Source organism: Phyllostomus discolor, chromosome 8 (assembly GCF_004126475.2).
Source record: "Phyllostomus discolor isolate MPI-MPIP mPhyDis1 chromosome 8, mPhyDis1.pri.v3, whole genome shotgun sequence".
Lineage (NCBI taxonomy): Eukaryota > Metazoa > Chordata > Mammalia > Chiroptera > Phyllostomidae > Phyllostomus > Phyllostomus discolor.
The window spans coordinates 102,716,030-102,730,439 of NC_040910.2; the positions used below are offsets into that span (position 1 = coordinate 102,716,030).

General features: G+C 53.5%; 2 protein-coding genes across 6 annotated transcripts in view; both read left to right on the forward strand.

The window, feature by feature from the left end:
- HOXB3 (homeobox B3) overlaps window positions 1-14,410 on the forward strand; it is a 55,340-nt gene that overhangs the window by 16,616 nt on the left and 24,314 nt on the right. For 2 of the 5 annotated variants that reach the window (XM_028522084.2, XM_028522086.2), the window contains exon 2: window positions 13,904-14,082. The gene's annotated coding sequence lies outside the window, so the exon portion shown is untranslated. Of the gene's footprint in view, window positions 1-11,278; window positions 12,868-13,903; window positions 14,083-14,410 lie in introns of those variants that run through there. The other 3 variants (XM_036033811.1, XM_028522085.2, XM_036033812.1) reach the window with 3 other exon arrangements.
- On the forward strand, window positions 9,371-11,478 carry HOXB4 (homeobox B4). Its single transcript, XM_028522090.2, is given in 3 exon segments — window positions 9,371-9,922; window positions 9,924-10,032; window positions 10,894-11,478. Coding segments are annotated over 3 exon segments (756 nt in total). The 5' UTR covers window positions 9,371-9,574; the 3' UTR covers window positions 11,193-11,478.

Sequence of the window (14,410 nt, forward strand, 5' to 3'; positions counted from 1 at the left end):
CCCCCAGAAGCCAGCCTGACGACCACTCAGTAGACAACTTGATTGTTTTGTTATATTTGGTTATTCTGTTTTGTTTTGTGTTGTTTCTTCATGGCCACAGGGTGGGAGGAAGTATAAAGAAGTGTAAACAGGAAAGCCGGCCGGGCCTGGAGTTCTGAGGGCCCATATTTCATCGGCTTCCTCTCCATAAGTGCAGCAGGGACACTTAACCCTTCCCTGCCTGGGAGAGTGTGTTCACCGGGGACTGGCGGGGGCAGGGTGTGCGGACACGATCCGAGATGGAAGCTCCTTTCTCCGCTGGCTTCCTTTCATCTCCGAGGTCTGGATGCTGGCGTGAAGGCCAAGGATTCTGAGCAAGGGGCAAGACGGCCCTCTCCGCACAGTCCCCCAAGCTCAGGCCCCTCAGGGACAGAGAGGAGAAGGCTCAAGCCATGTGCTTCCCTGCCTGGGGACCACCCAGGGCCGACCAAGGAGGGCAGAGCCGGCAAGAACCACTCCCTTCTGTGAGGGGAGAGCCCACTGGTCAATCTCTCCATTTTGGGAGAGTCTAGGAGTAATCAGATTTCAGGCTGGGATCTGCCCACAGCCGGGGTTTATCGATTGCTGCGGTGCTGTTACACATCCATATTAATTAACCCAGACACCGCCTGGACGCCGGGGAGGGGGAGGGGAGAAACAGGGGCCCCTTAAGGAGCAGGGACAGACCTCTCTGAGCGTCCCTAGGTTCCAGATTGGAGAGCCCTTCCCCACAGGAGCCATCGGTCTTCCCCAAGCTCAGTCCCGACCCTTCTCTGCAGGGGTGGGACCGACTCTCTGCACTGGGAGCCCACACCGAGTCTCCTGGGGGAGGGTTCGGAATTAAAGGCTCCGAGGCCTGACTGGCTTTTCCTAGTTAGAGCTAGGATGCCCCAGTCCTGCATGGGCGGAGGTCCCGGGAAATGTGCCCAGCCCAGCCTTTTTAGAGTGGTGAACACCCCTCACCACCTTCCTTGGAACTTCTCCAAGGTAGAAGCTTTTTCTAGTTTGGGAGATTGTTTTGTTCGGTGTTTGGTAGTGGTGGTGGCGATGGCCTACCCCTTCCACCCACCCCTCCCTCCAAAAAGTGATTAAAATCTGTTAAAGGATTTAATTAAGAGAGTTAAATGAAAAGGAAGGAGGCAGCAAATGAGTTGGGGGAAAAAAACCCACACCAAAGCTATTCTCAACGATTAAATCGCCATTTTAACAATATAATGGAGTTTGCATCCTGAAAGGGGAAATCAACGCTCATATCTCATCAATAATTCATAGAGTCCGGGATCACGCAGAGGTCAGCAGACGGGGCCGGAGCGACGGCCTACTTGGGGCTGCCAGCCGCTGCCGCATACATTACTCGCCACGGGTCGCACCTCCACCGCCACCGCCGCCGCTCTGCTGGGGCAGGGGCATGCCGACAGGTTTAAGCGGATTTTGCGTTCTTTCATTTTGGCGAATGTATCGAGCCTCAGATTTCGGGCTTCAAGGGGAAATGGGGGATTCAGGAGACTGGAGAGGGTTGGACTTCAGGCAATTCGGGCCTGGTCGACCTCGAATATCACCACCCACCCAAGTTTTCATCTCTCTTCCTCTTATTTCCCCTCCTCTTTTCTCTGTTTTAGGTGTCCTCTGTCCTGTCTCTTCTCTCCCTAACTTTCCTCTAGGAGAGGAAGGTGCACTTTCTGCAGCATCCTGTAGCTTCTCCGCCTTGGAGCTGCTCCCAGGCAGCCCCGCTGTGCGGTGGGCGGCTGTGCTTTGGCCTTGCTCTCCGCGTGGATTCGGGCTGAGCTCCCAAGGCTGTGGCTTTGACTGCCACTCCAAGGCGTCCGGCACAGGGCCCCTCAGTTTTGGTGGCAGGGGTCCTGTGGGCTAGAGATGAATGTATCTAAGGGGGAGAAGGTGCGGTGCCCAGTTTTGGTTCGCCTAGCCAAGGGATGGCCCAAGTCAAGTGGAAAGAAGGGGATGCAGCCTGGAAAACAGCATTTAGGGGAGAAGCGGAGGGAGAGTCCCAGCAAGTGGGAACATCTCACCTCGGGGACTTGGAGTCCGGAGGAAGGATAATCTCCATCTTCCGGAGTTTCTGCAGGCTCATTCCATTTTCCTCTTTCTCTCTGGGTGTGTCTCTCGAACTCGCTCTTTCTTTTCTGTGTTCTGACTCCCGAGAGCCCCTAGGGGAAGAGGGACGAAACCCTCCCTTGTGAGAGGTGGGGAGCCTGGAATGCGATATTTGGGCGCAAGGGAAACAAACAAACAAAAAAAGCGCAGGTCATCCGCGCTGCCGCTGCGCTGGCCGAGAGGCAGAGGCTGTAACGTCCCGGAGCTGCCAGTAGAGTCCGCCTTAGACCAAGTTCACAGCCAGGCTGGGGCCTCCGAGGCGCCAGCGAGCGGCCGCGCAAGGTGGCCCCGAGCCCACTGGGCCTCGCACGGCCTGGATACTGAGCTCTCTCTCTCTCTAGGCCTGTGGGGACTGTCGCCCCCTCTGCTCCCAAGGAACCCTTGCTCCAAGCTCTCCCCACTCTTCGCCTTAGAAATCCTCTCCTCCAGGTCAGGCCATTCTACCGCTCCGTGTACATCTTGCCAGCATCCGGCCCCTTTCTGGGGGGCAGTGATGGAGAGAAGTGGGTCATCAATAGCTCTTCTGGGCATCCTAACAGAAGGGACCCGTGAAAAAGCGGGAAGTGGGATCAATACGGGAAGTGGAATTGGAGCCTTTTCGCAAAGGGTTATTTAATAATCAACCTCCTCCCCAGGTCTAAGGCCCCTAGTGTGTGTGAAGGGGGGTGGGGGACAGGGAAGGCCTTTTGCGCTGGGGTTTCTGCAGCCGGCGCAGCAGAATGATACCCTGGGCAGTGAGGCCAGTGTTATTGCCGGAGGGGTCGCGAAGTTGGAGGGTCAAAAGTTTACCGCGTGCGTGAGCAGGCGGCGGCGGCGTCTAGTGGCGGGGGCGGGGTGGGAGAGGGGAGGAGGCTGTGTGTGAAGAGAGAAGAGAGCGAGCAAGGGATGCTGGAGGTAAGGAAGGCTTGCGGGCTGGGGGGTGGGGGGCGTGGAGGAGCGGAGCTGGGCGGGGAGGAGAGGCAAAAGTCCGGGAAAGGAGAAACTGAGAGGGGAAGAAACGCTTCTCCAAAAACCACGGGAGTGGAGTGGGGAGCTGTACAAAAGAGAGCGCTGAGGATGTGGCGAATTCTCTGCGCAATTTTCTCTCCCAAAGATAACCTTTGAGTCACGGTATAAAATTTAATTAAGACCTACCCAGAAGCACACATTTAAAAAATCCAATTACCCACACGTCCTGCAGGAGGTTTGGCGGAGGGAGGGGTGGGGGGCCAAGGAAGGCTTCCAAGGTGAAGGCCTGAGTCCCAGCAAGGCCAACCCACCCCACTTAACCTAAAGGGGCCAAACAGCTGGCACCCCAAACCACCCCCTCTCTAGGCAGGCCTGTTTTCCAATCAGGGTTTGCCCCCCAGGTTGGGTCCAGGCGGCTGGAATCCATGACCATGGGCCAAGATTGGAAGATTTCTAAACTTCCACCCCTCTTTTCAAGTTGCTTGGGCTTAAGAACTTGGAAACTGAAAGAAGTTTAGCTTATTATTTCTCTCACTGTCCCAAACCTCCACTTGTACGTTTATCCAGGATCCCTCTCTTCCCATTGGGAGGAGGGAGGGAAATGAGAAGGAAAAATACTGAATGGTCTCACAGAGAGCTTTTTAACTGCAGCTGAAACAGGCGACCTGAGATGAACCTTGAATCCATGCATTAAGCTTAGCTCATAAGTAAAATGCTTAGAGACTTTGTAATTATAACACCAGGGCACATGCCTATTTTTGGTCTTTAAATGGCTGTTTGTTGCTTTATGAGATGTCCTCATATTCTCTTCTAAACATTTAATACAGGAGGTGTACCGTGGGTGTTTGTTCTGCCAGGATAGAGATAACCTGAGAGTTTCCATAAAGACATCTTTTGAAATATGCTCAAAAGAGACAATGGCTTCATGTCACATTTCAAATCGATTTCACCCCAGTTTTTTGACTAAGCCAACTGGATGTGGGTCCCCATTTCTACTCAGCTTTCAGGCAAGAGTCTCTGGACAGTCAGGTCAGGAAGGAATTCCTGGGGTCTGGAGGAGGTGGAGGTTAAAGCCTGAACTAGAAAACCTGTCTCCTTCAGTCCATCCCAGGACGTAATGTTAGCAAATGTGTGGTCCTGTGGGGTAGACGGGAGCGGCTCGAGATCCTGGGCTGGAGGAGCCTGAGGCTGGGAAAGGAGAGTCCTCTGCCATCCCCGGCCAGGTTGGGGGCCTTGGGGCTCTCTCCCCTAACCTCCTTGTACTAGGGGGGCACCACACTGCCAACACCCCCTCTGAACTTGAACTGGATAGAAAGGGAGTCACACCTGACTTGCCTCTGTGGGTCCCTTGGAGGCTGCAGAAAGGGGAAGTGTGCTGTTGGCAGTCACCGGGAGGGGTTCTAATCCTGGAGGGACAAACAAACAAACAAAAAAATCTCTGAATATTTTTGATGCCTGTTTAATTTGCCCCTGAACTTCATTGTGCCTCATTGTGGTGGTGATAGGGATGGACAAGGGAGTCACGGTATAGATGAGAAGTGGTTTTAAACAGAGTTTGCGGGCAGGGAGGACTTTTTTTTTTTTAAGGGATAATTAAAGCATCTGAAAGCCAAGCCTCCGGCTTGGACTAGTGCATTTCTCTCTGTTTTTCCCAAACGTATTGGCCTGTGAACCACATCTCATGTACCCACCACCCAGGTGGAGGGGCCGTTCCTGGGGGCTCTGGAGCCTCCAAAGTCTTGGCAGAAATGGGGGGGATATTTCTGACATTGGAGGATAGAATAAAGCAGATGGAGTATGCAGTGGGGTTGGGACACTGGCCCTGCCAAATGCAGCCATTTATAGGGGAGGCAGGAGGGAAGGGGGCTCCGTCTCCAACCACAGAATCCTACCCTCTTCCTCTTTGCCAGAGTGGAGGAACCAGAACTGACAAAAATATAGGAATGCTAGACTATCAAAGCAAAGGTCCCCCCATCCCACCCCCGCAGGCTGAGTCTTATCGGAATGGAACTTTTTTGAGTGTAGAGGTTGGGTTGAAGGGAAATGAAGGTTCTGGCAAAAAGTGAGCGGGAGAGGACAAGCTGAACCCAAATCTTGCTCTGTCATTTTTTCGCCCAAGCAATGACCTGCGCAAAATTCCTTATGACCCAGCGCACTGCGCCATCGTATTATAGCAACTGCCTGCTCGTGGGGAGGCCTGGAGAGGGGTGAACCTCAGGTCACGGCGTCTAAAAATTATTAAAATGTTTGAGAGTCTCGTGACGCGCCAAGCTGTTTAACAAAGACTGCCAAACTATGAGATTAATACGAAAACTTGCGCTTCAAAAACAAAAACACACCAAAAAAAAAAAAAGTCTTGTTCCGGCCTCCAAGGGGGCCCAGAGCTGCTCTGTCCGGTAGCCGCGGTTCGGTTTTCCGGACACACAATAGTGGACCAGAGCGAGCTCAGCTGTCGCCGAGCGGGTCCCGGGCCGGGGGGCGGCCGGGAGGCGCGGGGAGTCGCTCCGTGAGTACTCTGCGGGCTCCTGCCCCGGGCCTCCCACTCTTCCGCACGGCTGCCGGTGCGGTGCGCGGGCCGGCGGGGGGCTCGCCTGCGTCGCCCTCCCGTTTCCCTCTTCCTCGATGTCTCTTCCACCCTTCCAACAAAAGGTAGATGACTGCGCGCTGGCTGGGCGGTTGCGGGGCGCTGAGCGGCGAGAGGTCACTCGAGCAACCTGTGGCTGCCGGGAGACAGCGACCGGCAAGGCAGCGAGCGAGTCACCCGGGAGCGCAGGAGAGGTGGCTCGACCGCGCGCGAAGCGCTGGCTCTGTCTTATTTTTATTACTATGCATATTGATTCTGGGGATGGAGGAGAGAGGCAGCCTCCTGCTCTGGTGAAACCCATTTTGGGAATGCTTGATAAACCTTGTCCTCTAGCCAATGCGGCTGGACTCGGCTGGGGTGGGAGGTGCGGCGCTTCGGTGGGATAAGTGGAGCGGGCAGGTGGCGGCTTCCAGCGTGCGGAGGAGAAAATCTCCACTCTCCTAAGTCCCTAAGATCAGCCATGCCCAGCCTCTCAGTGGCTCTGTTCTTTCCTGGGGTGTTCTGGGCACTTGGGCCATATCCCTTGTGAAATGTAGAACAGCGGAGAGGCCGGGTGGTCAGCTCAGCGGCCCTCCCAAAATTTCGAAAAGCCTGCTTACGAGGTGGACGGGTTTCAGAAACCCAGAGAGTTGAGAAGAAGGTATGGGGTGGGGGAGGGGCCTGAACAGTTGGAATGGGTCGTGAAGCTCCTAAGTGGCCTTTGACAAGACTTAGAAAGGTCGTCGCTTGGCGTTGAGGGTCTGGTGGGGGTCCACCTTAAGCATTTTGTCAGTGAGCTCAAGGCCAGACCTCAGTCTCCCTGGGTGCCCAGATGGGGGTCTGAGATTAAGGTAACTACAGTATAATTGAGTGTGTGTGTGGTACGTGTGACTTTTTAAATACATAGGAGTCCAGCCTGGCTGGAAAAGTGTTGGTGTTAAAAATCAGGCCTGGAGGCCAACATTGGCCATCTAGATTTGGGATAGAAAAGAGGGTCTCTGGACCTAGTTGCTGGCAGGTGAGAACTCTCCTCCTACCCACCTGCAAAGGTCCCAGGACTGAGGATGAGCAGAGACCTCTTGAGTGTCATGGTTAAAAGGTTGTTTTTTTGTTATTGCCCTATTTGTTAATGAAGTTGATATTTTTCTGACTTGTTCACCAAGGACACGAATATTTCTCAGACCTAGGGAGATGGGTAGAGAGTCTGAGTGGGGAAGAGGTTGCTTCTATTACATATTCCCTTACCTTGGGAAGGCCATCAGCTTTCACAGTCTGGGGCTCAGTTCCCTCCACCTCACCCCCACTCTCCCAGTTTAGTAAATTCAGTGGCTACTGGAAGCCTCAGGAAATTCGTTTGGAAACCCCAGATTCCCCAGGTTTCCCAGATCCCCATTTGGGTCCCACTGCCAGCAACCCTAGCAGGTGGCCCAATAAGCAAGTTGAGAGAGAAATAGAGAGGGAGAGAGAGCCTGCCTGGGGCTAGGGAGGTGGGGAGCCCGGGTCCCTCCTCACACTTCAGGGATTAACCTCCGTTTCTGGCCCCAGGAGGTTTGGGAGGTTGGGAGGGACCGGAATATCATCTGGCTGCATCTTTTATGGTTCCTCATTGCCCTTCATTCGGAAATGAAACGCCTTTGATCTTTTTCTCAGGTTGTAAACAGAATTGCCCGTCATTAAATGTCCGGGGCCCCATCTGCTTGGTCTCCCAGCATTTTTCTTTACAGCTGTTTCTCCCTCATTTTACCATTGAATTTTTCCAAAAGGACTTTTATGACACCCCCTTCACACCCAGCCGCCTTTCCCCCCTCCCTTTGCTAAGAGGCGCCTTGAAAAATATCTAGATATTCGTTTGATCGGAAAACTAAAGGCTGCAAGGGTCACTGGAGGAGCCCATTGGGGTTTTGTTTTTCTTTAAAAAAAAAAAAAAAAGTCCTGGGGGATGGGAGGGGCGCGAGGGCACCCAGAAGGGCCTGATTCTGACTCGCCGCAGCCTCGGGATGACCCTTCCTCCTTTTGTGTTTAGCTAATGTTTACATCTCATAATTCATGCGCCACCGCCGAGAGAGTTGCGCAGCGGCTGCGAGGTTCGCGTCTCTTTGCCTGACGGCTGCTCCTAGCTCTGATAGAAAAGAAAGAGAACTGAAAAGCTTGTAATCCCAAGGATGGACCCGCAGTGCCTTTTCCTGTTTCCAGAACTCAAAAAATCAGAACAAACGAAATAAAACCAAAGCACTCAAACCACATCCCAAACGAAGAACACTCGGAAAGTAGGAGGACTGGAAAATTTCTGGGCCAAGAAGATCTGTCTGTCTTCTGTATATACCCTGTAGATCCGAATTTGTGTAAGGAATTTTGTGGTCACAAATTCGTATCTAGGGGAATATGTAGTTGACATAAACACTCCGCTCAATTTCCCCCCTCCCGAAGAAAAAATTTTTTTTCCTAAATGAGGACCATGCGGTGACTGACCACACGAAGACTCCTCCCTTCTTCTTTCTTCCTCTTTCTTTTCTTCCCGCAACTGGTTAGAGACGCAGGAATCGTCTACCTGAATTCTCCCCATGTTTGCCTCTGGGAGCCTGGGTTTCTTTTCACTTCTCTCAGGAGGTTAATGTTGGTGGTGTTTTTTACTCTATCCTCTTCCTCAAGCCCACCTATTCTCTAGTCTGGGTTCAGGGAGGCTTTACTGAAAATCCGGAAAGAATGACTCTTGTCTTCAGTGTGTGAAGGCAAAGGAAATTCGCTTTACAAACGGACACTGAGGTCGCCTTTTCGTTTGGGTTCAGAACAAGGTGCCCTGGAAATGCGTGATTACCAAGGGGTGTTATTGTGTGTGGGGGTGGTGGGGGGTCACCCCAGTGCTCCTATCCCCAGCATCACAAGGATGTGAGATTTCTGTTCTCTGAGGAGGCCGTGGCATTAGTGACAATTAGAACGTCTCCACCCCGTGGTTAGTGTTGCTTCGATGGTTCTGAAATTAGCAAATTGCTATTCAATGTGCTCTCCAAAGTTGCTGGTTTTTAAACTCCAGGGCCCACGTTCATTGTGGGAAACCACGTCCTTTCTCCTGTTTGGGACGTGTGGGGTAAGGGGAGGAGTGGATGGGAGAGGGGAACAGACGGAGGGTCTGACAAAGCCAAACTAATAGCGCAGCTAAATGCGATTTGGAAGGCGAGGTCTCCCCGAATTAGTGCATGAATTTCCTATCGATCCGCCCGCGGTTCCATTCATCTCTGACAAGTCCCTCCGTGCACCCGCCTGCTTGCTCCCAACGCCTCTCTCGCTCCCTACCCCTCCCCATGCCGCTGCAGAGAAAAGCCCCACGCTCAGTGCCTCTCGTCCCCAAGTGGGTTCCCCTCTCTAGGCGAAGACCCCAGGCTGCTTGTCAATTCCCTCCCCGCGCAGAGGCAGGGTGCATAGGCCCCCTGCCTAGGGAGGAAGGGATGGGGGTCCATGGAAGACAGAGAATGCGAGGCGGAGGTGGGGCAGGACAGGAGGGGCTACACTGGGGACCCCCAGCTTCCGAGGGGATCCAGGGATTGCATTCCGCTTAGGGCCCCAACAAGCCCTCTGTTGGCAACCTGCTCTCTCTCTCTCTCTCTCTCTCTCTCTCTCTGATCTTGGAGAGAGCGAGGCGAGGAGGCGGTCGCCCCGCGGGAGCCCTATGCAAATCCTGTTGTTGGGTGGGTGGGTGGGTGGGTTGGGAGGGGGGAAGAGAAGAAGGGGAAATAAACCTCTTTGGCTGGAGTAGGGTCCGGGTGAGCAGATTTCCTTATCCGGGAATCGCAGGCGGGGCCGCCATTGGCTCCCAGGATCACGTGGGGTCCTAACTTTGTTCACTTGACAGTAAGTAGGAGGGCTTTCGGAAACAGGAAAACGAGTCAGGGGTCGGAATAAATTTTAGTATATTTTGTGGGCAATTCCCAGAAATTAATGGCTATGAGTTCTTTTTTGATCAACTCAAACTATGTCGACCCCAAGTTCCCTCCGTGCGAGGAATATTCACAGAGCGATTACCTACCCAGCGACCACTCGCCAGGGTACTACGCCGGCGGCCAGAGGCGAGAGAGCAGCTTCCAGCCGGAGGCGGGCTTCGGGCGGCGCGCGGCGTGCACCGTGCAGCGCTACGCGGCCTGCCGGGACCCCGGGCCCCCGCCGCCTCCACCACCACCCCCGCCGCCCCCGCCACCGCCCGGGCTGTCCCCTCGGGCTCCTGCGCCGCCACCCTCCGGGGCCCTCCTCCCGGAGCCCGGCCAGCGCTGCGAGGTGGTCAGCAGCAGCCCCCCCGCCGCCTCCCTGCGCCCAGAACCCCCTGCACCCCAGCCCGTCCCACTCCGCGTGCAAAGAGCCCGTCGTCTACCCCTGGATGCGCAAAGTTCACGTGAGCACGGGTGAGTGCGTGGGCACCCCTTCCCCCTCCCACCCCCAGCGCTTTGCACCAAAGGGACCTCGGAGGCATGGGGGGGGGGGGCGGGGAGAAGCTGGAGGAAGCCAATTGTCCCCGCTATAAACTCGCCATTGCCGAGATTTACGGTCGCCTGTTTTCAGAGCCACATAATTACATCCCCCATAAATTTTTATGGCCTGGTGGGCCCTGCGCCTTTGAAGTCGGTTCCCCATCCTCTTTGCCATTCTCACCAGCGACTTTTTCGCCAGGGACACGTAGTCTCAGTGAAGTTGGAAGTTGGGGAGGGGGTGAGAGGTTGGGGAGAAGGAGGCGGCGGCAATCTGTATTTAAGCAGAGAGTTGAGCGAACTCCTACTATTTATTTTTCCGGCTTTCTTTCCTCTAGTCTGCTCCTTGGCTCAAGAAGTGGGCAAAAGTTTTTACTGGGGGCAGGCACTGCTTGGAATCTGAGCGGAGAGGGTGGGAACTAACAGAAGAAAGGTTTAGGGAAGCCCCCTCCCCTTTCACCCCGTATTCTCCCACCCCGGGCCTCAGGCCAAGGCAGGAGAGGACCGATTAAAACCTTGTGAAGATCTCTCACTCCCCCCCCCCCCCCCACGTCTCCCCCTGCCAGACACCCAAACATCATCAAGATAACCCTCTAAAATTCTGAGGTCTCTTTTCCTTCCTGGGGTCCCTCTTTCTTCCCTTTTCGTCCCCCCTCCCCACCCCACAGGAAGAAGAGGTGGCGGGAGAGGGAGGGAGGAAGGGAGGGAAATACTGTGTTAGCTGGAAGAAAGGGCTCTCCCTCCTCCCTTTCTGGGCAATAAAACTTTCTCTTTCTCCTTCTCTCTGTGTGTGTCCAGTAAACCCCAATTACGCCGGCGGGGAGCCCAAGCGCTCTCGGACCGCCTACACTCGCCAGCAGGTCTTGGAGCTGGAGAAGGAATTTCACTACAACCGCTACCTGACGCGGCGCAGGAGGGTGGAGATCGCCCACGCGCTCTGCCTCTCTGAGCGCCAGATCAAGATCTGGTTCCAGAACCGGCGTATGAAGTGGAAAAAAGACCATAAGTTGCCCAACACCAAGATTCGCTCCGGTGGCACCGCGGGCGCAGCCGGCGGGCCCCCGGGCCGGCCCAGCGGAGGTCCTCCCGCGCTCTAGTGGCCCCCACGCGAAAACCGTGAACCTGGGGTGGGGAGGGTGGCGAGCGCCCGGGAATACAGGGGGAGAGAGGCGGGAGGGGACTGGGCCCGGAAAAGCCTTCTTGTCCCCCCCCCCACCCATTTTATCTATTTACACGAATAAACGCAGAGAAGGGGGAGGGGAAGCTTTATTTATAAAAACGACAATAGGGAGCCCGGCGAGGCCCCCAAGAAGCAAAGCTCAAGTCTCTTGCTTTCTTCCTTTAAAAAAAAAGAAAAGAAAAGAAAAGAAAAAGAAGAAGGAAGAAAGAAAAAGACAGAAAGAGAAATAGGAGGAGGCTGCACTCCTCCTTTTCAGCTTTGGCGAAGATGGATCCACGTTTCATCTTTAATCACGCCAGGCCCAGGCCCATCTGTCTTGTTTACTCTGCTGAGGAGAGGACGGAGAGGACGGGCCTCGGTGGCGACCATTACCTCGACACCCAGCTAACAAATGAGGCCCGGCCCGGCTGCCGCCGCCTCTGCTGCTGCCGCTGCTGGAAGACAACCTGGATTTTCTTTCTTTGTCCCCCCTTCCTGACACCCAGCGAAAGCACCCTCTGATTGCCAGATAGCGCAGTGTTTTAACCACGGTAACACACACATACAACCTCCTCCCCCTCCGTGACCCTTCTCGGGGGACACTGACTGCTCGCGACCCCTTCCGCTGCGGGGCTGGGATGGGGGGCAGCAGGAAGGGGCCGAGTGGAGGCGCAGGGAAGTTGAGTCCAAGCAAAAAAAGAGAGAGACTTGAAGACCTGGGAGTGCCTTCCTCTGGAAGGTCAAGCCATTCCTGGCAGGGAGAGGGGCCACTTGAGTTCTGAGAGCTGGGCACAACCCTCTCGCCCAGCTAGAGCTGTACAGAGACGTGCTCTCCTAGACTGAAATTGAATGTGAAACTAGGACATAAATCGGTGTGCCCCTCCCGGTCTGGGAGAGGATGTTGCAGAGACCTCTCCCATAGTTTATCATTGTTGCATTGATTATTATTAATTATTATTATTATTATTTTATGTCATGTGTGTCCTCTCTCCTACTTCTTGTCCTGACATTCCAAACCAGGCCTCCTTCCTAGTTCTGGGGGGAGGGGGGGACGCCTGAGCCTAGAACTCTAAGTTGGAGTGAAAATTTGTGTCCTGTACAGAGTGACAATAGAAATAAATGTTTGGTTTCTTGTGACCAGCACGGCGTGTTTTTGTTGAAGCCTTGATATAAAGATCGGGACAAATGCCACCTAGTCTCTATCTTAAGCGCCCCAGTTCATCCGGACTCACATTGTATGTGGTTGATGATTTTTGGGGTCAGAGTCTGGGGAATTTCTGTCTCTGAGGACTCCAAACTGTAGTAGCTGGTTTGTTTTTCTTTTGGGGTGGGTGTGTTCTGTTTGGGGCTTTAAATTTTTCCCGTCCAGTCCAAAAAAAAAAAAATGTATGGAGAGGACTGGGAGGGCTGACTCCAATCCCTAATGGGGGGAAAATGTTTCATTGTAGGACACAAGAGGCTTAAGTACAGCAAAGCCTTTCATATCATGATTTATTTGTCATAAGCAAATAAAATGCGGTTAAGCTGTCTCCTTCTAGACAGACGGCTCTGTGCTTATTAAAGTTCCGCGAGAGGATTCTGCGAGGCCGGCCTCTTTCCTCCCGCGGAAGAAGGTATCGTTTTCCTCTGAGGTGTTTAAGGCTTTAATGAGTCTAATTTTTTGCACAGATGTTTCTGGGTGTTTGCAGGTTTTCAGAGTATTTTTATATTACAAAGGAGCTAGCCAGTGCCATAGCTCAAACTCTGACAAGCAAATAGATAATCAAGAAGACAAATGGCCTCTTTTGTGAAGCCCTGCTCCTGTATTAATTTTCATTTTCTTTCTCATAGAAAGTATCGAAAGTAGGACTGGGGACCAAATAGCTTTCTGTCTCGGAGGTCCCAGTCACCCCTAGAATGGAGTGGGGGAAGGGGGGTGGGGGTACCGGAGACCCTCAGAAACTCTGTGAAGCTTGGGCCGCTTTTGTGCATCACCCAGGAGAAGTTCTAAGGTCTGGGGGGCTCCAGCCTAGGGGTCTCTGGTCCTCTGGTGGCCCCGGGTACAGCCACCTGCCTCCAGAAAGCTCAGGGCTCGGGAGAGCATGTGCAGTTAAAAGTCTTTTTGTTGTTGTTGTTGTTGTCCTTTCTCCCGTCAGAAAAATAAAAAGAGCCAAATCCACCCACACATTTTATTGTTATTTCTTTATGACATTCCCCCGGTTTGCAGCACCCAGGAGTTTGAGGCTGGGTAGGGCCAAGGGACAGACAGGGCCAGTGTCCCCAGAGCCTGAGAAAGGGTTGAACTGCTTGTTTAAACGCTGCTGGGAGACTCATAAAAAATCACCCAGACCTGGAGGATGAGAGCGGCCAGCTTTGTTTCGGTCAATCTCGGTGTGGTGTTTAGCTGCCAGGGGATGCGGCCGCCTTTAACAGAGGGGGAAAATAGTTCTTAAAAAGCATATGCCCCCCCCCCAATGCCCCTATAGAACCAAATCAAAGCTGCTCCTTGGAAGGTATGAATAGAATAAAAAAAAGATTTCTATGGAGCTTAAAGTTCACAGCCATTCTGTGTAGACAAGAGCTAAGAAAAATGTGAGAATTATACAGAAAACCATTAATCACTTCTTTTCTTTAAATACGTATCCTCTCTCCTTTGTTATTATTCAACAGCAAATCTCCGCAGACCGGCTGTTGGGGGAAAAAAGTGTTAGCCGTCTCTCCCAGATCTGCGAGGGGGAAAAATTTTGGAACCGTAAAGTTGAAAACTTTTTTCTCTTCAGTTTCGAAGAAGCCCTTCGTCATGAATGGGATGCGAGGAGTTCAGGCGAAAGGAGGCGAGAGGCGCAAAGGTAACGGAGCCCCCCGCCTGGGCTGGCGTTTTTTAAAAAGATCGTTTTATGAGCTTTTTGTTTTTTTACAAGGGAAAGAGGAAACCCCTATCTTGGTGGAGTTTTTATGGTGGATGCCTGGTCAGGTTTGGGGCCTTTTATGGTGACCCATGCTGGGGTCAGAGGGAGAGAGAGGGGCCTGACACCTGGAGAGTGTTTGAACTGCTGAGAACTGAGGTGTCAGGGCCCCTGAAGGACCCCAGAGAAGGTGGTCTGTGAGTGCTTTCCCGGTTCTGGAAGATGCAGGCGGGCCTGTGGAGCCCTAGTGTGTGCACGCACGTGTGTGTGC